This window comes from Trematomus bernacchii, unplaced genomic scaffold (genome assembly GCF_902827165.1).
Source record: "Trematomus bernacchii unplaced genomic scaffold, fTreBer1.1, whole genome shotgun sequence".
In the NCBI taxonomy this organism is placed as follows: domain Eukaryota; kingdom Metazoa; phylum Chordata; class Actinopteri; order Perciformes; family Nototheniidae; genus Trematomus; species Trematomus bernacchii.
Genome location: NW_022987790.1, coordinates 37234 through 62125, shown reverse-complemented (window position 1 = coordinate 62125; position 24892 = coordinate 37234). Strand labels below are relative to the sequence as shown.

Below are 24892 nucleotides of genomic sequence, written 5' to 3'. Positions count from 1 at the left end.
CATTTCCCCATTTCCATATCTTATCTTACAAGAGGAGGGATTTTCTTTCAAAATAAGTTATCTTTCAGTGACCCTGAAGTCATTGGTCAGTAATCTCCTTTAAAGCCCAATAAGTTAAGGGTTTTTTAACATATTTAATGTATTCAAAGAAGAGATATACTCACGATTCAATACTTTGAACTTTATCCCTAAAGAAAGAAACAAAAGGTTATTGTCAGTGAGAGGAATCAGGGAATAAAAATACATTAACGTACAAAATCCAATTTAATTCTACGCTCCTACATTTGAATTGCTTACCAATAATGTGCGACTGGCGGGATAGCTTGGAGCTCCTCTAACACTTTAGTAACACCACTGGAGTCGGCCATCTCAATGTACATCTGAAGAAGAAATCATGGACACAGAGGAGGGGAGAAGATCAATTACAGGCACATACACACAATCTCTAAACACACACTCTTAATCTCACAATATGAATACTACCTCTCCATTAAAGCAGCTTTGATATATATATATATATATATATATATAAATAAAATAGAAACGGAACTAAAAAGTAAAATATATATATATATATATATATATATATATATATATATATATATATATTTTACTTTTTAGTTCCGTTTCTATTTTTTAGACGTTCATATTTTACGTTTGATTACTTTTTCAAACTAAGTGCAATGCCTTTCTTTTAACATGCTGCTGTAACGAAAACATTTTAGGATCAATAAAGTTTATCTTATCTTGAGCTAAGTGTCGGAAACTTGCTGGACTTCATAAAATTCAGAAATTAAGAGTTAAAAACCCTCTGATTTCTCTTGCCAGTTTGTCATGCATTTCTTTATTACGGCACGGCATGTTTAATCTCCCCCTAAAATACAAGTTCATTCTAGTATTTTAAACTTGTGATAAATCATGATTGATCACAGAATATATATTTCTTTAATTGAAGGACTGAACCAAACAAAAAACAGAGATATAATGCATTTTTAAGCTTTTTAATAGATTCTAAGGGAGCTAAATTGAATACTTGTAAAGACGACTTAACCTGTTTTTCAGGTTTCAGGCTCAAAAATGACATGCCCAAAACAAATGACTACAACTTCACTTCTAAAAGGGTTATATGAATAATGTCTTTTATCAAAGCAAGGTTACATCTGTGAGTTGGATGTAGAAGTGTCAGAATCAATATAGATTTTTCTCAGTCAGAGTAAATTCAGATGGAACATCGTAAAAAAAGGTAAATTCTTACCTCCGCCTAAAGAAAAAACATTACTTATAGTGAAAACCACCCTTGAATTATAGGATGGTAGACTAAAAGCTTTAGGAATCCAAACTATAACATATAATAAGTACCCTGTATCAAGATTGAGGCAAAACAAGTTAAATTTGACCTTTTTAGAGAGGTTTAGCAAAAAACAGTTCCAGGCGGATGAAGCTTTCGGCACATTTGGGTATATCTGGTTCCATCAGTGCCATTTGACCTTTTTCAGGTACCAGACTATAAAAATGATGACCCGCCGACGGGGGCTTTGGGGCTTAACAGGTTAAGGTCTGACGACACATGGTAGTGTTTGCAACAATGAAATGTGAAAAGTGCAGATGTGTGTGTTCCTGTACCCTGTTGGCCAGCGTCAGGAAGTTGACATATGGCGCAGCGGAGACAACGAGTTCCAAAACCGCGGTGATGACGACTCGTTGACAATCGAGAAACTGCACACGCAACAAGCGCTCCTGCAGAAACTCTGGCTCTGGAACTCTCTGAAGAAGCAGAAACAAGGTGGTGTTAATGAGCAGGAGAAGAAACACTCGACAAAAGATTGACATGAGTGTTGCTAAAGACTTACACCGTCGCTTAACTTCATCATAGTCGTGTACATCATTTCCTGCAACAACAAAAAACAACAAGTCAGATTGTTTTCCCATCCTGATGATGACAAGTGTCGCAGTGTGTTTTTCCCCAAGAGTCCGTACCTCACTGGATGCAGGAAGTATTGGTTCCAAGACGAAGTGAATGTTGATTGTGTGGCATCCGAACATGACTGGTTTTGAGATGTGACTTCGAGCAAATTTGCAGCACATCGTCCAGTCAGCGAATAACACAAAGGCCTAGAGGTGAAGAGAACAACAGATCTCCATTTGAATCGAATCGAGAGGTAATCTGCACAGGAAAAATTTGATGTTTTTCTTCCACTCCCTTATGCTTTTACTAGGTTTTGTTTCATTAAATGGGACCTATCATGCAAAATGCACTTGTGTACGTCTTTTCTACATGAATATGTGTCCCCGGTGTTCCAGGGAACTCACCAAGTGTCAGAAAACACAACCCTCTCTATTTTCCTCCATACCCAAATCTCTAAAAAAGGGGCTGCAACGGATCTGATAAAAACTGATCCAGATTTGAACACTGTCCTGACGTCAGGACGGTGGGGCTACGGCTATTGGGCCAACTCCACCAATCAGGAGGAGACAGCCACGGCCATTGCCGTTCCAAAGCGCTGGAGACGCTGTAGTACATATGCCAGGCCTGTAGGTGGTGCTGTTCTCACTGAATCAGCCCTTGCTAAAACAGATCTAAAAAAAGTCAAATTGAGCAAAATGAGGCATGGCTAAAATGCATGATCTGTTTGGTATTTTGAAAAAAAAAAAGTATAAATATGCCTTATATAGGTATGGTCCTACACTATGTTATTATAATATAGCATGATAGGTCCACTTTAAGATAAGCGGTAGGTGGCGCCAATTCTCCAGTCAGAATCTATCTAGCAGCAAGATGACGAATACTCCGTTCCTTAAGTCATGTTTTCAGTTCAATGAAATATTTTAAACCAGTATTTCTACTCTTATTCATCCAGGTACTTTTTACACCATTTTCTCCACCAATCATAGAACCTTTCGTTGCATTGTTTCTAGTTTAACTCAAACAATGATTGAAAAACAAACAGACGTGCGATCGTGTGCTGCTATATTGTATTGCCATGTCATAAATACTTCGGTATTCTACTCTTACTCTTGCATTTTATGTATTTGTACTGCTATGTTTGTAATTTTCTTAATGTTTTATGTGAGGGAAAGTAGCTCAAAGCTAAATCCGGCATATTTACACTTGGCACATTTCATGTATTATGTGTTCAGTAATGTGCAATAGATAAATAAACGAATAAATAAATAAATAAAGTGTATACAGATTAGACTTTTGGTCTTCCCCTTACCCTCTTCTGCAGCGGTAAGATCAGCACGTTGTAGTACAGGGAGTCCAGGTCCTGTTCGGGGAAATAGCTCAGGAACACCCTTGCCACGTCCTCGTATTTGTAGAATCCGTCTGGTAGACCGGTCAACATGATGGTGGGAAACATGGAGCCACTACCACTGGCCTTCTGGAGAAACACAACGTACACAAGACATGGTGGATTCATATGACGAGCAGAAACACACAACGTGACTCACCAGAATGTAAGGAAAACCGTCTGGAACTATTTAGGTTTATTTATGCTTTCTTGATACTATCGTATTGAGCCGGTTGTTTTTCCTATAAGAAAATCTGACAAAAGAGGGGGTCGTCTTATATTTGGGGTCTAGACTTTTCGATGTAGTCACAACAACAGATCGCGCCAAACGAGACACCGTCTTAAAGTACGTTAACAGCAACAGGAGAGAAAGAGATGGAGAGAGACAGAGACCAACTTAACAAAGTGGATCAAAAGTTACTAAACAAGAGATGAGAAGTTACGATGCCAATTTTAAAGGTCACCTATCATGCTATTTTTAGGCAGTCTCTAATGTCTCATTAATAACTATAATGATCATATCAAGGTGTGCCTTAACCTCACTGAGCTGAGGTTATTTGAGCCTCTCAGGAGAGAGCTCTCTTCCACCTGGTTGTAGAAAAGCTCTTTAAATTCGTTAGCATAGCTAGCTAACCAGATGCTAACAACAGATCGCAGACACAGCCACGCAAACACTGCGGCATGTGTACGGCTCCTTATGGGTACTGCAATATTTGAAGAGCTGGAGCGGCGTTCCGGTGCTCTCCGTCTACACTACACTCCTTTCAGACGAGACATACCACGTGAGGACACGTTACGCTCGTGTTGTGTTCAAGGAACCTGTCCTTGGCTAGGAAAAACAGGCATAATAGTATCGAATAATCGATTAATATTCGCCAGGGCTGTCCGATTTTGATCATGGTCAGTTTCTGGCATCCCTAGTATATAATATAAAATAGGAAAGCTGAACTTAAATGTGCTTACCTCAATGTCGTCCTGTCCTCTGACCGTCAGGTAATCTTGGGGTTAAAAGTAAACATTCTGTTACTCTACTGAATACGTAAACATGGTAGTATCAGATCATCGCATTGAATGAGGTCATGATAATCAACTTGTGGAAATGATATTGTAACAAGGTCTCTTACCAGGAATGACAAAGGTAGGAGTCGTGGTAGGAAACATGAAGGGGAGACTCTTCAGAGTGAGAAAAAAACTTCCAGGTTCTTCTTGCGGTGTGTTTCCTGTATGTGGTTAGAGTTGTGTCAATAATATGTGTGTGAATTGTAAATGTAAAACACCTTCCACAAATGCATTCAAAAGATTTGCAAACTCTCTCAATTACTATAATAGACAGCGGTACGTTATGTGCATTCTTTATTATCATCATGTCAGTGATACAGTTAGTTTGTGTACAGCCTATATCGAATATATAACTCTTCATTATTGTGTCATTACACTAATGTAGATGTTTACGGTTAACATTGTTGAAGGTTTTGTTGTCCTTTTTATACTGTAGGCTAGTTTAATATACACCTATGCATTATATTGTTTCAAGGCATGATATAAGTTTCTCAGAGATTGTGACTGCGTATTTGTATAAGATGGTACAAGGAAAACAAATCAGGAATTAACTAAAGGTGATACATAAATGAAGTGGAGTAAAAAGTAAGAATAATCCATAAAATGTGTGTACTCTGCGTTCATTTCAACATCCATCCGGCAATAAGTGTAGGGTTAGGTGCCGGTAAAGAGCAATACAGGGACAATACCATTCAAAATAATTTACATCTACCCACAAATTATAATACACAAATCTAACCCCATATTCCTGGCACTTTGTCCTCAGAACGTTTTTCGTTTATTAGTCTTTGTCGTACAGCAAAAAGGAAAAAAAGTAAAGTAGTGTCTACATGTTTGTTTGTTTTTTTCGCCATTGCCATATCACCGATACAGAAATGTGTGGGAGAGAAACTCCCTCTGGAGGTAACACAGGGATGTTAGCCTTTGCAGACCATTTACATGCATTAAAAAACAATATAACACACTACAGGAAAGGGAAAACCCCTAAAAAAACAGGCCCTTTGAGACTTACCTCTTAGTGGAAGCATTTTTTTGAAACACTTTTTTAGTCTGTGGATTTCGTGGCAGGGGTCTCCGTTCTGACTGTACCAAGCTCCGAGTCGATTAACATCATCTTTGAGATCGAATTCTATAAATACCTGGAACACACACACACCTACAGGTAAGACAAAAAGGACGTCCTTTTTCAAAAGCCACATCCTTGCATGTGTTGGTTCATACCTTTTCGAGGAGAGGGAGGAAGTTCCTGACCGAATGAATACCAACTTCTTTCAAAGTTTCTCTCAACTTCTGGGAATCTGTCCGCGAAATGTTGTTGATGAGGACTATTTTCTCTCCATCACGATCCGCGCTCTGCATCAAGAACAGGAAGTGAACAAGCAAACCGCAAAGTTAACAAGGAAAGAGCCAATGTCTTAATTTGAGCTTTTAATGTATCTGAATGCAGGTATATATAAAACTCTACTGAGCATATTTTAGAGTAAAAAAATGGAATTTAGGATTACTTTTACCTACTTGATCATAAAGTTTATGAATGAGCACAAGTTAGGAGTGTGTGTGTGTGTGTGTTTTACTTACCTCACCGATCAGCTTCATCAGCCAGTTATAAAACCCAAGCTATAACAGAGACATTAGAGTAGACAGTGTTAAGATGCCTGCTGATAATTGGGTAAAACAATATTTTCTGTCTTTCTTTGAACGGACGACGACTACTGGAAGACTAGGATAATAATCAGCCCTGGTTGTCTCAATGCTTACCGGTCTCATTACAAATGGGGGCTTGATGCCGTTGCAAGTAAGGTCACAACCATGTAACTTTAACGCTTTCTTCTGAGAGGCTTCCACTAGCTCCAGCACTTGCTTACATGATGGCAGACAGACGAATGCCTGAGAAAAAAAACAGAGAAATATAACTGCTTGTGGCTTTACTGCTAGCATTTCAAATCTTTCAATATGCATAAAAACTGTCTGAAACAGGTAATAGTGTATATAAGATCTTGGTAATAGTGTATATAAGATCTTGGTGATAGTGTATATAAGATCTTGGTAATAGTGTATATAAGATCTTGGTAATAGTGTATATAAGATCTTGGTAATAGTGTATATAAGATCTTGGTAATAGTGTATATAAGATCTTGGTAATAGTGTATATAAGATCTTGGTGATAGTGTATACAAGATCTTGGTGATAGTGTATATAAGATCTTGGTGATAGTGTATATAAGATCTTGGTGATAGTGTATATAAGATCTTGGAAAAAATAAAAACCCAATAAAATTCGGCAGAAACACGAGATTAATAAACCAAACAGATTTATAACCGTGTACCTACCAAACGCGACTGAGGAAAGGCATAGATTAATCTTTCAGAGCTGCCAACTGTATATGTAATAAGTTGCTGGACGATGTCGTTTAAAGTGTAGCTGCACTCGCGATAATCCGGCAGGTTGGAAATGAGCACGTGCGGGACATTCTTTTTATGAAACTGGAAAAAAGAGAGGAAAAGATGGTCATAATTACAGGTTGCTTGTTTAATGAAGATGTTTTGAGTTCAGAGTAAACCGTATGGTGCTGGAGCAGTACGGTACAAAAGACATGTCTACTAGATTGATTTATATCTTTAGAAAAAAAACACATTTGTAAAACTAGCAAGACTTATTACAATAGATTGTAGTAGTTGTAGTGGCTCATACACGAGGTCCGGCAAGAGCGTCCCTGTGAAAGAGAGACAATGAAAATGTGAAACTAAATAAGAGAAAAGAGGCTAAATGTATAAATCGCATGCAGACCATGTTGAGGAATTCTTACTTATTCTCGATGGACACAGGTATTGGTCTACAAGTTCCCCGTAAGTCAGCGATTCATCTTGACATACTTCAGAGGCATTCTCGGCTCGTGAACCCCTTTGTTTCTTCGCTTTGGTCTCAGGACCTTCAAAAGATCAAATTGAAATAAAAGATTAATGTCAGGAAGTGGTGAACACCTACATGCTGGCTACTTGTTCTCTTGTGGTGTTTGATAAATAAAAGTCACCATGGTTTGCAACTCCACCTCCTCTCGTGGTCCATTATTTCACTGGAAATCCAGCCGCTAAAGGGTCGCTGTCTCACAAATGTCTTTCTCCTTGACATACATCCGTCTTTTTACGGCACCATTGTTCTACAAAACACTACAACTGTACATGTCGTCTGTCATAATAGGCCTGAAGTTTAATGGATGAGCTTAACATAACCTTAAGTCAACATAATGTTATACAAGATCATTTTCAATTCAAATGAAAGCTAAAGCGTGGCTATCCAAAAAGCCATATACTTTTGGACACCCTCATTTATCGGAGACTCTGGTTTGAGTAATTGGGAATGAACATATTAAAGATTTCCATCCTTATCCTTTCCTGAAAAAAGGGCAGGCCATATTTGTATTTCTTCATCCAAAGAACTGGAACATGGAGTAAATGATGTCAGGCACTGAAGATTTATTGGAGGCTATGGAGAGAGAATTGACAATGTTGAAACACCGTACGTGACACATCTTCAACTTCGAGGTTCTCTTGCTCACTTCTGAATATTGAAATCGTCATTATACGACAAGATACAGCAAATCCTGTCCCTAGCAGAGATTAATTGGTTCATTAGATCGACTCCAAGAAGTCCCTCCTGCTCGTTGACGCTGTGCCTGAAATATGTCCTGTTTTGATCTGAAGAAAATATTGCTTTTGACTCCGTTTAAGGACAAGAAGATTCAACTATTGGGTCATATCTGGCCTTATTATACCGGGAGAAGCTGCTCTCCCAAGGGCTTTTACCTGTGCTTGTTAGGAGAAGAGTAAGAGGTAAAGGCTAAATCATCTAAACTAAGTCGAGAGACTTTATTGATCCCAATTTGAGAAATGTTTGCATTGCAGCCAATCCCCCAGGAAGTGCGCCGGACTCTGAGGCACGTTCATGTGACATGTTCAGTACTACATGCATTTTACCTTTACCCATGGATGCACAATAAGAACGGATTATATGATTATATGAATACTTTCGTGACGTTTCGCTCTCTCAAAAGTTGGGCCATTTTGTCTTCATGCGCCAATGAGCAACTCTCATAGGAAGGAACGAGGCCCCGCCTCCCACGCTGTATCCAGTTCTTATTATACATCCATGGTTGCAAGAGCATTATAAACAACGAAACAAAACAAGACATGTAGAAATTAAGGAGTGGAAATAAACAATACTAGAATTTAAACATCTCAAAATAGAATTAAAGCAGTATTAAAAAAGTAGAACATATACAGTAGGCCGTGAAGATAAGAAATCTATAATCTCAAACAATAAAACACTATTGAACGGCTTTAGACACAATGTAAAGCAGGACATTATTTACATTTAGAATTGACTAACCCTAACCCATGGAATTAAATATTAAATAAAAAATATGCCAAGTGCCAAATAAACAAATCCCTATCAAACGTACCTTTCTGAATTGTTTTCGTCTCCACCTCTACTTCTGGAAGATGTGCCTCCACAGGTGCTTCGGTGGAGCTTCCTGCAGTTTCCTGTTGAGCATCTGAAGCCTCGGTGTTGGTCTCCGATGCTTCAGCCGTGGACTCTGGCTCTGTGACGGTGCTCTGCTCGACCTCTGGTGAAGCTTTGACAGAGCTTTCCATCGGCTGGGTCTCCTCTGCTGGTTCACTCTCACTGCATTTGTCTACTGAGTTTTCTGGAACAGCCTCTGTAGTAGTTTCTTCTTGGGAACAACTTTCAACATCCATGGGTTCTTCCACTTTAACTCCCACTCCCTCAACCTCCATTGGTTTAGCATCTCCTGCATCTTTAGCTTTGTCATGTTCTTCCTGGGGTTCAATAAGGATCACATCATCAACAACAATAATAGGTGAGTCTTTCGGCACAGCTTCTTGAACTGTGGTTTCAGATGGTTTTTCGACATCGGGCTGTTTTTCTGGAGCAGTGGAAGGTTTTTTTTTCACCACGGTCTTTTTCACAGCTCCCTTCGCAGGAACCTTTCCCGTTTTAGATATCTGCTTGGTAGAGACGTTTTTCGCTTTGGAAACCAAGACTTTGGTTTTAGTGGCACCCGTTAGGCCTTTAGCTGCACTTTGCTGATTGGTAGGCTTGCCTGTTGCAGCTCCAGAAGGTTTTTTAAGGTCTTTCTGAAGAGGCTTGGTGTTAGCTGTAGTTTGACGTGTGGAGGACTTGGACGTGGCAGGATTTCTGTAAAGGAAAAATAATGACATGGGTTAAACAGGAGAAAATTGAGAAATTGAGAATCAAGGTATTAATGTTTTTATTAGGGCTGTCCATAGTTAATCGCAAATTAATCGCACATTTTTTATCTGTTCTAAATGTACCTTAGAGGAATTGTTCAAGTTTGTAATACTCTTATCAACATATGAATGGACAAATATGCTTTATGCAAATGTTTGTTTATTATCATTGGAACAATGACAAATATTCTCCTGAAGATTTTCAATACAACAACCTGGAACCTCTCTCTCTCTTCACTCTCTCTCAACCCTGTCTACTTCTCTGCACTGAGCCAGTTGCTCAAACAGACAAGCCTGTTTACAGTTGTCGGCGAAATGCCGCTCCTCTGTCTTCATCTTCAGTCAAAGCATGAGACTGAAGTTCCCACCTAAGGTCAAAATAATGCGCTGTGATGTGCAGTCGACACGTTGGATGCGATCCGAATTATCTAACGCAGCCCCTCGTCCTCCACAATGTTAAGCTGTAGCCACCCATTTAGCTATCGCTGTTGAAAGCTTGCTGCTCGTAGACGCCGTGTCCAGGCGTCTCCCCGACAAACTTTAAAGCGTGGTCTGCCGCAAGCGAGCGGCAGGAGCGGGGCTGTCAGCATCAGCTGTGTGCTTGGCTTGCTGTTTAAAACATATTTTTTTGTATCCATATCTCTCGCTAGAATCTCCCACCATCCAACTAACAACAACAACGCCAAGCCTTTGGGCTCTGAAACTACGGGGCGGGCCGAGGACAAATACACATGCGTTAATCGCACATTAAAATAATTTGTGGCGTTAACAAAAATGTTCGTTATTAACGCGTTAACTTGACAGCCCTAGTTTTTATATGTTGTTCATTATTCTATCCCCTGTGCAAAGAAACATAAATACATCATTTGGTACATTTTTATTTTCAACAAGGACATAAATAAACAACAATATTTATAGTAATAAATATAATAAAAACGGTTAAAAGAGATCCGAGTAAAACATATCTTACTTCTGATGAGGCGTCCTTTGCTCCTGTAAACAAAATAATTTAGATTTGTGATTTTAACTTGAGCAAACAAATGAGAACATTTACATAATCCAGGGACAGAAAGTCAAAAAGGGCGATACCTTTTCAGTGCCAATTTCGATCAAATTTCCTTTCACCACAAAGTCCTTAAGGGTCCTTAATTTCGGAGCGTCTGCTGCTTTCTCGAAACGCACCACTGCCTACATGGGCACATACACAAAAGCACATATTCGTACGTTACTTTTAAAACAAAAGCATTAGTGGATTAGATTTGGGAATCTATTTTGTACTACCGATGAGTTTATGACTAAACGGTTAAAAAAAAATGATGACCCTAAAATGGTTTACAACAGGTTCATCAAAGATCGGACGCTTTTATTTTGCTCTTAAAGTGCACCAGACTTTATGTTAAAATGTATAAAATGTTCAACCCCGGTATAGATTTCTTTGCAGATAGATTAGGGGTTTAATTCCCTGGTCAATGCTATACAAGCACTGTGGATAAAAGCAACAGATGTCAAGAGGAAACTTACATTGTGTAGTATCTTTTGTATATTAAACATACCTCACATGTGGATCGAAACATTACAATTGACTCTGTTTTTCCAAAGTGCTCCACAGCAAGCTTGATATCTGTGTAAGATAGGGATCTAGGAACACATTTTAGCCTCACAACGTTTCCAGGTAGAATTTCAGCATCCTGAGAAAGCGAAAGATAAACACGTAATTAGGAAAATAGACTACTGAAACCGTTTGTCTTTTAAAAATGGTTTGAACAAAATGCATCCTACTAAAGAAGTGACCAATCTATCCTTTAAGTAATCTGGAATGTAACCCCTAGATTCCACCGGGTCCGTCTGCACCGCGTTACGGCCGCGCCGTTCACAGCCACTCTAGTCAATGGGTGCTATTCCACCAGACGCGCCGCGTTACGGCTAGAAGCGTCCCAGAAGCGTCTCGGCTCTGGGCTCCGCAAAAAGGCAGCTGGTCTATTTTTTACGCGACGGGAGGCGTTGCATAGCACCAGGCAGGAAGTGGACCGGTCAGAGCATCCAGTCAAACCCCGGTAGGGTTTGACGTTGGGCTGCTCAATTAATCGTATTTTAAATCGGAATTACGATTATGGCTTGCAACAATTACGAAAACAACGTAATCGCAATAAAACGATTATTTTTTTATTATTACTTTTATTTTTTTTAATTACATTTATTTTTAATTGGTTTTTCAGTTGAATTATACTTAAAGTTCAGGGTAATCAACTGTTAAAAACATACTGTTAAAAAAAAAAATCTCCAATAGATTGATGTTTTCAAAGTAAATGGATAATCGTTTTTAATAATCGTGATATCAATTATTGACCCATATAATCGAGATTATGATTTTTGCCATAATCGAGCAGCCCTAGTTTGACGCTGGAGGAGGTCGGAACAACTTTCGGATCCGAAAATACAATTTAAATATTTTGCACACGTATTCCTAGTGTGGTGGCACGCGTGCCAGGGGTTGCCGACCCCTGGTCTAGGACTTGCCATGTTCTTCAGATTTACCTTAGAGGGCTTTTTAGTCCTAGGCTTTCCTGCTGTTGCAGAGGTGGAGGAGGAAGAAGATGCATTTGTAGACTTCAGCTTGGCTAGCTCGGCCAGTAAGGCAGGAGCCAGAGATTTAACCACGGCCTCCAGGTCAGAAGGGTTCGCCAAAGACTGCGCAGCTAAAGAGAGGGAAACAAAAAGAGCGTCAGGGAAAATTGTTGTGTTTCGGCCTCAATGGTACTTTCTTACGTTGCATTCAATAAAATGCCAAATATGGTGTTCCACAGGGATTAGTACTCGGTCCTCTTGTTTTGTGTTTACTTATTGCCTCTGAGATTCAAGGGTACAATCGACACACAATACATCTTTAAACCTGGGCTACAAGTCTTTCAAATGTTGTGAATTTCTCAAACCTGTTGCTCCCAGGAGTTTCTTAGCCAGGTTTTCTGCACTGCTTGCCCTCTTTTGCCGATTCCTCCTTGGTGGCGATCGTCTCTCGTCATTTCTCCTCAGAGGTGATCGTCTCTCACGGCTATTGCTCGGAGATGACCATCTCTCGTGGCTACTCCTTGGAGATAATCGTCTGTCGTCTCTCCTCCATGGTGAGGACCTTTGGTCGTCTCTCCTTGGCGACCATTTTCTCTCAGAGCTCCTTGATCGTGATCGATAGCGGGAGGAGTTATACCGCGGAGAAAATGAACGAGACCGGGACCTGATGAAAGTACAGATGAAATCTTATGATAATCCAGAATCATAGTTAACATTTCAAGCTTTGGTTTCTCCAGGGGGAGCTAAATGCTAACGCTGATTCAGATAATCTTCTAGAGCAGGGGTGTCAAACTCAAATACACAGTGGGCCAAAATAAAAAAATGGGTACTAGTCGAGGGCCGGACTGGTTCAATGTTTATTGCAAAACTTATTGAAGTTAACTTATTGCACATATTAAACCTGGAACTAACAAAGCTTAAATTATTGCCTATAAAAACAACATTAAATAATCAGTTGCATTCATTTCTTATGGCTCGATCTGCAGCTTTTCCGGAGTCATTTCTTGGGATTACATTTTTCCACAGGCCAACAACAGCTTCAAAAAAACAATTTCCCTCAAAGAAAAAACCAAACATGCCCTGTTGTCTCAAGAGAAAAAGTGCAGAAGGAAACATCCATTGAAACTCAGTGTGCTGCTCTGTGATGCTAGTTCAAGCCAGATACTGAGAAATTATCCTGCGGGCCGAAATTAAATCCACCACGGGCCTGATTTGGCCCCCGGGCCTTGAGTTTGACACATGTGTTCTAGAGGAACATATTTGTTAATGGAAATGTACTGTTATTGGCCTAATAAGAATGTATGCATCACACACCTGCGATTGTGTCTGGAGCTGTGCGGCGAGCGCGATGAACTCCTGCGTTTTTCCCTTTTACCCTCCGAGCCATGGCGACGGGGGCTTGGCGAATGGGAATAAGAACGAGAGCGGCTTCCACGTCTGGTGTTCTGACGCTGCTGGTAAGACTGTGAAGAGGTTTTGGGCGAGGGCTTGGTATCTTTACCTGCAGGACTGAAGGGGGCAATGGACGAGAAAAAGCTCAGTGAAGGGTCTCATCCAAATGTGTATGCACAAGACAAATAAAATCTCACAGTACCTGGACTTGAACCCTATCTCACCATCCCACAGTGGGTGTCTGTGAAGAAAGAAAAAACAGACATGCATATTAAAAACCGGTCAAAAGAGGCTTAGGTTAGAAAGCAAATATGTTTTATTATTTAATCTTGTTAGTCAAGACACTTATTTAAGTAAATAGAATCCACAGTTGGTGTAAATATAACTGAAATGATGCTTCCCAGTGTAGTCTGAGATACAGTAGTCAGAAATGGACGTAGATAAAAAAAAAAGACTGACTGTGTTCGGAGGAGTCTGCAGTTCTCAAGGTGAAGGGGGGTGTTCTGGTGTGAGATCCAATCCTATTAGAATGACAAGCGCAGCATTTAGATAAAACTCATTATCGACACATCTGTTATCGGCTCTTACATCTGAACTGTCCTTTTTGTGACGTCTGAAAACAGATATCCTTTATTAGACATCAGGAGCACGTCGTTCTGTCGAGTGTCAATTTCAAATGTCCATTTCGATTTCTCCCCACTTGTGTAGAGTGATTGTTGATAAGTGTTCATGTAAAAAAAAAAAAAAAATATGGTTTCTTTAAACCTTCAGCAGTCTTTCAGGTTACAGGAACAATCGGGAGCCCAAGAGACGCTGAGACATTAGCCAACAGTATATAAATGGTGGCTTTGTTATAAGCCAAAACAAATGTTATCTTATGGACAAAATAAGGGACATGAAATCCTACTTTGGCAACAATTCCCTTTAAAAAAAAAAGTCAGCAATTCTTTAGCCTGAAATATAACACATACAGGGGTGCCAGTAACAAACATAACAATTTCTCCTTCTTGGGTTCTTGATGGTACGATCACAGTCTGGTTCTTCTGTCCTCTGGGGTTTTAGAAGATTTCCTGATGTTTGTAGAAGGTAATCTCAGCAGAAATCACCCAGACGGGAAGATGTGGAAAGGGGTGGGCCGGTGCATCTTTTCTTTTATTAGACAAAATGTGAATTGCACAAAAGGGTTGGATAGTGAACGCTAAATGATTGCGTGATTCATGAAGTAAGATGCTTTGGGGTTGATGTATTCGCAGTTGGAATTCCTTTTGGGTAATTTTTTGGGGCAAAAGAGGGGCTAAGCTTCAAATAGTAGTATCAGTATTGCAACAAAAGATTGATACTTAATGTTGGATAAAACAATGTTTTACCGAGAGCTCCGATATTAGGAATAAAAGATAGAAATTGTCACTATCTACTTTTTAAAAAAATGTAGAAATGAAAATACAAATTTTGGCAGAAAAAAGATAAAAAGGGAACAGCCATCTTCGCCACGTCTTCTTGGTCCCGTGTTCAAAAACCGTCTCAAACGTTGGTCGCATCTCATTTTATCAAACAATGCAACATTAAAAAGTTAGTGTAAATCTGACAATTGCTACAACATAACAATGACTGTTATCTCTCGTAAATAGACAATACAAAATAATAATAATTATAATAAGTTTGTAACTTTGTTTTTTGCACACACACAACAAAAAAAGTGGTACAAAAGTTATACTTCACCAGCATTTCTGAGTTATTGTTGGTAAATTCAGAAAATATAAATACTTTGACCTTTCACATTTTTTCAACCCTTTTCCAACTCCCAAAGACATAACATTTAAATTGATGACAAATTGAAAACAAACCCACAACTTCCATAAGTGAACAGGGTGCAGACTTCCACTCACCTTCATACGAGTACATTCTTTGTTACACAGACAACAGGTATGTGGAAAGATTCTTGGCGAGGCCGCCGCATAGTCATGCATCATGGCAACAGTCAGCAGACCTATGGGGACGTCACGAATTGCTTGAGTCTGCGTCTTGGATGCTGGCACCGACGGAGGAGGGAGGTTCATCAGGCCCGGGATCTGCTGTGTTGCAGCTGGAGGAGCACTGGCGGGGAAACCACCACCAGGATGCTGCATGACACCAGTCACAGAATAACCAGGAGGCCACAGAGATTGTCCTATCAGCGGTATTAGATGCTGCTGCTGAGCCTGATGCTGCCTCGGCTGCTGCATCTGCTGCTGCTGAACTGGTTGCTGCTGCTTTTTCATCTGCTCCGGAACTGTAGACCCTTGTCCTTGAGTTTTACCCTGAACCTTGCTGCCACTGGCCTGATTACTGCCAATGAGCACCAGGCCAGGTCTGCTGGGATGCACACCGTGGTACTGAGAAACAGGTGGTTGGGTTTTGGACGTCGGCTGCCGATCTGCAGGTAGTTCTTTCAAAGTACCGTGTTTAGGGGGCTCAGACTTGAGAAGCCTGATGTCTGTGTCTTTCTTCGGCAGAGAGAAAGAGCTGAGGAGGGATTGGGGAGTCTGATTTGGCGGGTTCTGCAATCGTTTAGTCTGATCATGGATTTGGGGAGCCCCAGAGCTCAGTCGTGAACCGTATGAAGAACTGAGACTGGAAACAGAGCTCATCTGGTCTCGTGAAGAACCCAAAGCACTGCTTTTCACCTCCGCTGAGCTTGTTTGCAGTAGTTCTCGACTGCGTCTGCTACTATCGTAAGAGTCCATTTGCATCAGACTTCCACTACCACCACTGGCTCTCCCAATCTCATCTCCAACACCTCCTGTATATTTGCCAGTATGTCCATAGTCTATCACTTTACTTAGCTGGTTAACAGCTGATGATGTTTCCTCCTGCCGCATCCTTGGCCCTCCAGAACTGCTCAAATGTTGAGTGTCCAATCCACTCACAGTTCTGGGGGGTTGGGGTTTTGCCTGAGAGTCATCCGTGGCTCTCTTGGTCTTCTCAATGCGGATTTGCCTCAAGATGAACGGCAGGTTAGCGGGGGTGATCTGGTCTTCGGGGTAGGAGATGAGATGTTCCAAGTCCTCTTTCTGAAGTCCAAAGTGCACAAGGATGTTGGACGCTGATTCAGAGGTGTACTTGGGTCGACTGGACTCTGTAGGCGCAGGAGCAGGTTTATCTGGCCGTGGGTAGTCAAAATCACCTAAGCCTGGAATGGACTGCCTGTCACGTTCTCTTTCACTGGAGGCATTGAACCTACCGTTATCAGCGCTTGCATAGTTGGACGAAGCAGGTGGTGGAAAAAATGTATTGTAATCTTCAGAAGGGGGCCTTTTGTAGAGTGATGACCAGTCCATTGAGCTACTGCCACTTTCAGCTCCTGATTGTCTTTGTCCTACAGAGGCAGAGCTGGAGGGCATTGGGTAGGAGGACCTCCCTGTGCCTTGTGAGGAGAGAAACCCCTCGCTTGGAGGGCTGGTATAGCGAGGGCCCTGGTCTATGGGCGGATGTGTTGGTTGGTTAAGAAGCCTCACCTCCTCTCTGGCCCTGCTAATTTGCATGTCTATGGACCTCTCTATGTTCTCATCTATGTTGGCCCGATCCTGGTCAGGCCTGTAGCTCATGTTTGGGGGCAGCAGTGATAGGGACAGCAGTGATGGGAGCATCGCCCCAGAGTTGGCAGGAGCCGCAGGAGAAGCTCCGGCAGGGCCGAAGCCAGACCCAGGAAGAAGGTGAGAGGCTACCCTCCGAGGGTCCCTCTCTGCCGGGATGTTAGGGAGTCCATACTGCCCCTGGGAGGAACTTTGGTTCCCATGGGCATAGGGGTTGTACATTGGATGGGACATGGCGTTTGCGAACTTCAGAAGGTTGAGGAGGTTGATCGCCGCTGCAGTTGGGGAGGGGGCTGTCGTGGGTATAAAGGGAGCAAGGGTGTTTGAATTGGTTGTCAAGTTCGACGGTCGGCTGCGGACGGTGAAAGCGTTGTTTATCTGCGTCAGTGCTAGCTGGGCTTTCAGTTGAGCCAGCAGCAGGAGCGCGCACCCTGGGAGGCCTCCGAGTAGGGGGCCAGTTAGGGGCCCTGCAGCAGGAGAGGGGGCACAACGCTCCGATACCAATGCAAAGCTGAAAAGTTAGAAAACAAAAAGGAAGGGGTTAATGAATGGGACAGGGCTGCAGCTTCTTGGACGGGTAAAATCCTTCATCCGGTTGGTCCTGGCTCAAGTTGTCCACTCTGGTCTTGTCGAACACACATTTAATTTGTTGTTCTCTTCCAGGTCGACACTAGCGAGAAAGAACAGAGGAGGCAAAAGCACCAAGCATAGAAAAAGAGAAAACACAAGGTCACTGCTGTTAACATGAAATACCAAAACAAACTTATGCATTTCCTATTAATGCTTGTCTGTGAAGGAAAGAGTTGAGAGTGGCACCAGCAGACACGCAAAGCACGATGTAATAAGTCACAATTGCTATTTTTATTGCAGAATGTTACATTAAATCAAACTGATAGATCAACCTAAAAACACTGCGCTGAGTAATGGTAGTGAAAGACATTCGTAATAGGATTAAACTTCCCGTAGTCAGCAATATCTGACTTTCTTCTGAAGACACATAAAAAAAGAAAAGTGTTTTCATTCCATAAGACAAACACAGAGAATATTGTTTTGTAGCTGACAAATCCCATGTCAGAGTTGGGCAGATTTGGTACAAAACACCAACTCTGAGACGTAGAAGCTATGTCGAACACTGAATACAAGGATATGGAGGCGTGTGGCGCAGTGGATTGTGCGTTGGTGTTCGGATCAAGGGAGCACAGGTTCAAACCCCACTGCAGTCAGCATGTCGTTGTGTCCCTGAGACACTTCACCCCAAATTGCTCCTGTGGGGATTGCCCACAGTATTGAGTATGTAAGTCGCTTTGGATAAAAGCGTCTAACAAGTAACATGTAATGTAATGTCGCTCATGATGCATTTTAACTAACCCTGACAGTAGCATCATGAGTACCCAGGCCTAGATGAAGGCAACATTCAGACTGACTTTAGTTCTGCTTGATGTTGGATGTGATATAGCAGGGGTGATGGTGTCGAAGAAAATGCAGGACACACAACACCAGCAATTTCCTCAGTCAAGGGTTGGGTTGGACAGGTGTAAAAATCTTCAAACCGGTATGATTTGAACCCAAACACCAGACTGCTGTTGAAGGCTACTTTTGGCTGGCTAATACATGTGGCTAAAATGCCAGAATGTGTCATTATAACAAATGCCAGTTTGCAACCCTCTATGGCATACTGTTGCCCTCAGGCAACACACCACTTTTTTCGACCTCACACTGGCCCTCTAAATATTTTTAAATATACACAATGTCACCTGACATGCTGGTGTCCAATAAAATGAGGGAATTATATGGGTGTGGCATTTTGTCTGGGGGTGGAGCAGTCCTTTCTGCAAGCAAAGCTGCAGGGGACTCAGGGCCACCACTTGGTAAGATACATTTCACTTATTTCACATATTAGAAATAGGGCTGCAACAAACGACTAATTAAATAAATAATATTTCACATCAAAAGAAACAACAATGTTTTAACAAATCGTATTAAATAATGTGATGACAGAATTGTAAACAGAATAGCTGAAACTTTAACAAACTAAATAACTCAGTTCCCTCTAATCATTAACCCATGTTTGTATAGTTTAGTTAGCTCCGTGTTGCTGCTAGCATACATAACACCTGACGTGGAAACGTTACTCGTGGATGGGGCTGCAGAGCTACTAGAAAGACAGTCGAACCCGGTGCATTTCTCCGTCTGAATGTGGAGCACTTTTGCTAAATGTTTCGACAAATTGCTCGTGTTACCGCCCTGACATGCTAAACTCTTATTGCACTTTTGGTAACGAGCATTGTCCACATCGAGACGGGTAAAGTTTAACCACACCTTGGAGCGCTTAGTTCTCTCCGCCATCCCCTCCGTGTGTGTGTTGCTGCATGTAGCAGCCGGGTGTGTGTGTGTTTTGCATGTAGCAGCCGGGTGTGTGTGTGTGTGTGTTGCTGCATGTAGCAGCCGCATGCGTGTAAACCGCCCCGCCCCCTCGCACACAGACGGGGGAGAGAGATCTCTCGTCTGGATTTGAAAGATCGAAAATACATCATGGACGCATTTTGTTGTCTTTTTGCATATTAGAAACGAGTTGGCGACACTGAGACTGCGATATAATGTTTATGTAGCAATAATACATACGACATGTTTTAAATGTCTCCAGTACCGATAAAAAGACCGATAACGTTGGAGCTTAACGGCGCGTAAAACACACGTGATGACGTCACCAACAAACCGACGACTGAATTAGTTGGCAACTAATTTGGTCATCGAGTTTAATCGATTAAGTCGATTAGTTGTTGCACCCCTAATTAGAAATGTACACAACTTAAAATAAAAAATACATGCATGTGCATGAATACCTAAAGAAGTATATTTGATTGTTTAAAGACTTATTATGTATTTATTAATTAGCTAAAACTATGTTTTTTTGTTCGTTGTCTCAGGGCAACACTGTGCCACTTGGACCACTTTTTTCCAGGCAATATAATGCAAATGTGCCCAGCTGTAAATTGATAAACCTAGTCAATGTTTTTACTTTACCATCTACTGATATTTACAGGAAATGGACACCAAAACATGTTATGGGCAGAAGGGACACGATCAGGCTGTTAGGGCTATTCCGTCTGACAGTGAGGACAGTGAAGGTCAAGATAGGGTTAGGCACACAGATAGACACACACAGACAGACACACACACACACACACACAGACATACACGCACAGACACACACAGAAAACCTTTTGAATTCATATAAAGTTGTTTTTTCTATTTCTTCTGAATTGTAGAAATCCTTGGTGTTTCAATACCCTCGTAGCACATTGTTGCCCTGAGGCAACTAAGGCGCCGTTTACACGAGGAGAAAACTGCTTGTATCTGCATAGTTTCGCGTGCGTATAGCCCTATTATTTACACGAGGCCGATAGAAACGGACCCCACAAACGATAACGGGTCCCAAGGTGGATAGATTTGCAAACGAAACGCTCTGGGGGGTCAACAGAGTCCGTGTAATCACCTCTATACGAATATTTCCTGAAAAAATAACGATAGCCCCACCTCTCCTGCTCACTGCTGTAGCATGGCTGTGTTAATTAAACGCACAAGGGGTTCTTGAATGAAATAATATTATAAAAGGCAAACCAGAATTGTTAACGCCCAATATACTCCTTAAACAAAATAAACAGAGTCAGATTTCATGCATTGATCCATTATATTGACAAAGGAGGATCTCACCCGGTGTTTGTAGAGAATATCTCTCTGAGCGAGTCCTCTCCACAGAGACATGCTCCTCCTCCTGTCAGTAGCTACTGCTACTGACCATGCTACAGATATTAGTGCAAAAATCTACAGCTCCTCTACCACAACCATCAGCAACAAGTGGACATGGAGAAATACATGAACTACATGTTGCTAAATCCACGGCGGGGCGTAAACAGAAGGGTAGCCATGGCAACATTGCTGCGGGGCTGCTGCGGAGTCTTCTTCACTGCTTTTGGTGTATTTTGTGGCGGAAGTTACAGCGCCACTTACAGTCCCGGCATATGTACTACAGCGTTTCCAGCGGTCTCGTTTGAACAGACACGTTAAATGAAACAAATGCATGTGAACGGAACACTTTTTTGAATACGCATACTGTGCATAAACGCAAACGGTCCCGTGTGAGCGGGGCCTCAACCAACCCCTGGTTGAGGGGTCACATTTTATAATTGATATAAGCTCCTAAAACACATGGTGAAACATTTTTTTCCTCCCAAAATAAAAAGTCATGCCATCGAGGGTTAAATCAAACTGGTTTAAGTTTGGAAACAAGTCCATACCGGTAAATCTCTAAATCAACCCAACTTTACTATCAACAACAACATTTGATCTACCTGTATATTACATTTGACCATAGTTTGTCAGTGTGAGAATGCCCTTTTCCACTCAAAATAGCCAAATATAAGTCAATGCAAGTTGAGACACCATACAACACATCTTCAAATTACACTAGATTTAATTTAGATGACGCTTTTATTCAAAGCCGGTTTACAGATGGCAGAACACACACACAGTTGTGATCACACACTGCAACCTGCACATATGGGCTACACAGAGGAGGAAGAAGTACTCAGATCTTGTACTTTACTTAAAATTGCATTAAAATACAGTACTTGAGTAAATGTACTTGTGTACGCCTCTGATGGTGACGCAGCCGTTTGATATAAAATACAGGCCTGAGCACACGTTAAGACTGTCCAGATCTCATTTTAACACACAGAAAACACAACCAAACATCTGAAATGTTGTTTAAAAGTTATGTTTACTTCTTCGCGTTTATTATGGTCTGTTTGCAAGTAAAAAAATACAGATAAAATAGCTGAACTAGTCCGGCGTGCTGCTGCTAGCCTAAAGCTAACAGCACGGCCCGGTTAATAACAACCGTTAAAGACGGTTTTTAAATGTACATGGTTAATAATCAAGTTTATTAAGCATTGTTTCGCTCCGGGTTTTATTATAATACCGTGGTTTGTTTCATACCTTCCGTTATTTGTGGATTTCTTGCGTCGCTGATGTGTGGAAACTCATCTTCGAGCTGTTAGCAGGCAGGAAATTCTATCAAGACGACTTCCTGTTTTGGTGTCGAACTTTTCCTTTTGAGAGGCGAAGTCCCTCCCCTTCCGGTGGGACTCATGGGACCTTATAGAGTGGCGAAGTCCCTCCCCTTCCGGTTGAGCCCCATGGGACCTTATTTCGGAAAAAGTTTGTATTGAAGTCAATGGAGAGAGAAATATTATCATTCGATCCCGTTTGAATTGTGCCACGAATTACACATATGATGTTTGTCAATCTTAAATAATAATTTCCATGTCAAAAAAGTCACAGTTTGTTGTAAAACTGTTGAAATATAAGACTATGAAAAATATGCAACTAGAAAGACTACAAATCTCAGAATCCCGGTCCCGCATGCTGGCTCTTACGGAACCGACTAACTCCCCTTGTGTGTATGTACAGCTCTCAACATGCCCAGACTTGGAGTGATTTTCACCTCTTTTAATACTTTTCGCCTCATTCTGAAAGAAAGAAGTGAGATGTGCCAACGTGACGGCCGTCTTGGTGTGTGGTGCGAGACGGGAGATGTAGTTCATTGAGCGGTTTCACACAAAAAAAGTGTTACTTCACAGTTTTACGACATATTTTTATTTTTTTGACTTGTAAAATTATCTTTTAAATTGACAAACATCATATGTGTAATTCGTGGCACAATTCAAACGGGATCGAAAGATAATCTTTCTCTCTCCATTGACTTCAATGCATAACTTTTCAGAAATAAAGCACGAGCGTTTGAAGGCGATGTGAGCACGAGGCAGTCAACTGAAGGTTTCATATTTAAAGTGCAATTTAATAAAAAATATATTAAAAAAATAGGAATACTGCCAATAAAATGTCGATGCATTCCCTATGTCTTACTAAATTCATATTATTTTAAGTACTCGTTATTTAATTAAAGGTGGGGTAGGTAATTTTGGAGAAACCAGCTCGAGTGCACTAGAATTTGAAAATACACAGCCGGAGAAAATCTGCCACTTCCTTACAGAGCCCCTCCTCCAACACACATGAACGCGCACATGACCAATGAGGGCACGAGATAAGTTTGTGCACAGATGGAAGGCTGACAGGCAGGTAGGCCATCCAATCATTTTAGCCGGGCCGGCTAAAATGATTGGTCGTGCTTTTTACAGTACTACGGCTTCCACAGATTAAATATTTTTATGGATTTTTTGTCAAAGCACTTCAGATATTCATTGCTATCGGGATGTTAAGAGCATTCCATGGAATATAACAAAAAGTGTATCTCGAGCCGGTTTCTCAAACTTACCTACCCCACCTTTAAGTAAAAGTTATACAATTTAATAAAGAAATCATAATAATAATATTGAAAAGTCTATGCATTTAATATGTCTTACTGTTATAAAAAAAAATGTACACAGGTAGGCTAATGCATAATGGCCTATGCCATAATAATTGTTGGAATAGCCATGAATTGTTAATGCATTATAAATAAGCCTTACTGGTGCTGCATATGGGGAAGCACATGTGTTATATTTACTGCTAAGTAACCTAATCTATTGTAATATAACATCATTTTTTAATGTATTTATATTAATTTCAACACTGTCTAAAGGGATTTCAATAAATACTGCACTTAAACTTTTCTTCTTCATTTAATTTAAATACAACAGAAAATAAGATGAGGTGTGTTAACCCTGCCAGACAGCGGCGCTATTCTCACATAAATGTATTTTTTGTACCATAAACATTGCACATGTTTTGATAAAGAGGAACCGCACTTTTATGACAAACTTTAAAAGAGTAGTGTTGATGTATTTCATCGCTAGACATTTTTGCAAGGCTATCCTTAGTGATATTTCATCCATAGATGTAATGTTCAACTCATGTATGTGTGTACAGTATTGGTAGTGTTAGGTAAACCCAAATACAAATGTAATAAACCCTCATCCTGCAATTAAAAACGTGAATTAAAGAGGATTTTGTTGCGATTACAAGCCAATCGAGTTCAAAATCACAATGTGACTCACACCGAGACGCATCCCGTACACAATATTTATAGACCTTAAGTCTTTAATCAGAAAAGCTGTTGACTGTACAGAGTGTTAAATCAACAGTTTATTAAAGGTGATGATGAATATTTTCATTATAGGATCACTCTCTTTGGGGGATTGCAGTAAATTAATAATATATCCCCTTGTATCCCATCCCCTGGACCACAGGGCTTAGCGCCCAAACCACGACACAACAGCTGACTGGCAGTGCTTCAGTGTGTGTGTGTGTGTGTGTGTGTGTGTGTGTGTGTGTGTGTGTTTGTCTGTGTCTGGAAGGGGACTTGTGCTCAAAGATTTTTATTTTCGGCTGTCATCGCTACCCTGACAGAGGCCTGGTCTCAAGGCGGTGACCTCACTATGGATCACACACACACACACACACACACACACACACACACACACACACACACACACACACACACACACACAGGACTTAATAACTAATTTAGTTTGTGCGTGATTTTGATCACAGCTCCAAATTTCTCCAGTAAAATTTCCATTTCTATATTACTGCAGAGTGGATACTACTACTTGTCAGACTATAATTGTATTTTGCCCATTTTACTTTGACTTAAGTTAGGTTTTGATGCTTACTTTAGTGAAATATCTTAATGCTTCCTTAACCACCGGTGCACTGGGAATACTTTTTAAGTGTCTACAAG

The 24892-nt window shown here is 40.9% G+C and overlaps 1 protein-coding gene across 2 annotated transcripts in view; it reads right to left on the bottom strand.

Annotated features, from left to right (window-relative positions):
- Nucleotides 1-22220, bottom strand: part of znf638 (zinc finger protein 638) — a 37019-nt gene extending 14799 nt beyond the window's left edge. For both annotated transcript variants that reach the window (XM_034149610.1, XM_034149612.1), the window contains exons 1-26: nt 22147-22220; nt 15463-17659; nt 14036-14097; nt 13779-13817; nt 13499-13693; nt 12550-12848; nt 12155-12315; nt 11173-11307; nt 10709-10807; nt 10590-10612; nt 8809-9566; nt 7156-7278; nt 7010-7062; nt 6680-6832; nt 6108-6236; nt 5928-5966; nt 5571-5702; nt 5362-5488; nt 4415-4510; nt 4254-4288; nt 3216-3380; nt 1978-2112; nt 1851-1889; nt 1624-1764; nt 298-380; nt 165-188 (exon numbers count right to left, since the gene is read on the bottom strand). In XM_034149610.1, coding sequence (XP_034005501.1) covers nt 165-188; nt 298-380; nt 1624-1764; nt 1851-1889; nt 1978-2112; nt 3216-3380; nt 4254-4288; nt 4415-4510; nt 5362-5488; nt 5571-5702; nt 5928-5966; nt 6108-6236; nt 6680-6832; nt 7010-7062; nt 7156-7278; nt 8809-9566; nt 10590-10612; nt 10709-10807; nt 11173-11307; nt 12155-12315; nt 12550-12848; nt 13499-13693; nt 13779-13817; nt 14036-14097; nt 15463-17382 — 5165 coding nt within the window. In that variant the 5' untranslated portion in view covers nt 17383-17659; nt 22147-22220. The remainder of the gene's footprint in view (nt 1-164; nt 189-297; nt 381-1623; nt 1765-1850; nt 1890-1977; nt 2113-3215; nt 3381-4253; nt 4289-4414; nt 4511-5361; nt 5489-5570; nt 5703-5927; nt 5967-6107; nt 6237-6679; nt 6833-7009; nt 7063-7155; nt 7279-8808; nt 9567-10589; nt 10613-10708; nt 10808-11172; nt 11308-12154; nt 12316-12549; nt 12849-13498; nt 13694-13778; nt 13818-14035; nt 14098-15462; nt 17660-22146) is intronic.
- Between the last annotated feature and the right edge of the window lie 2672 nt (nt 22221-24892).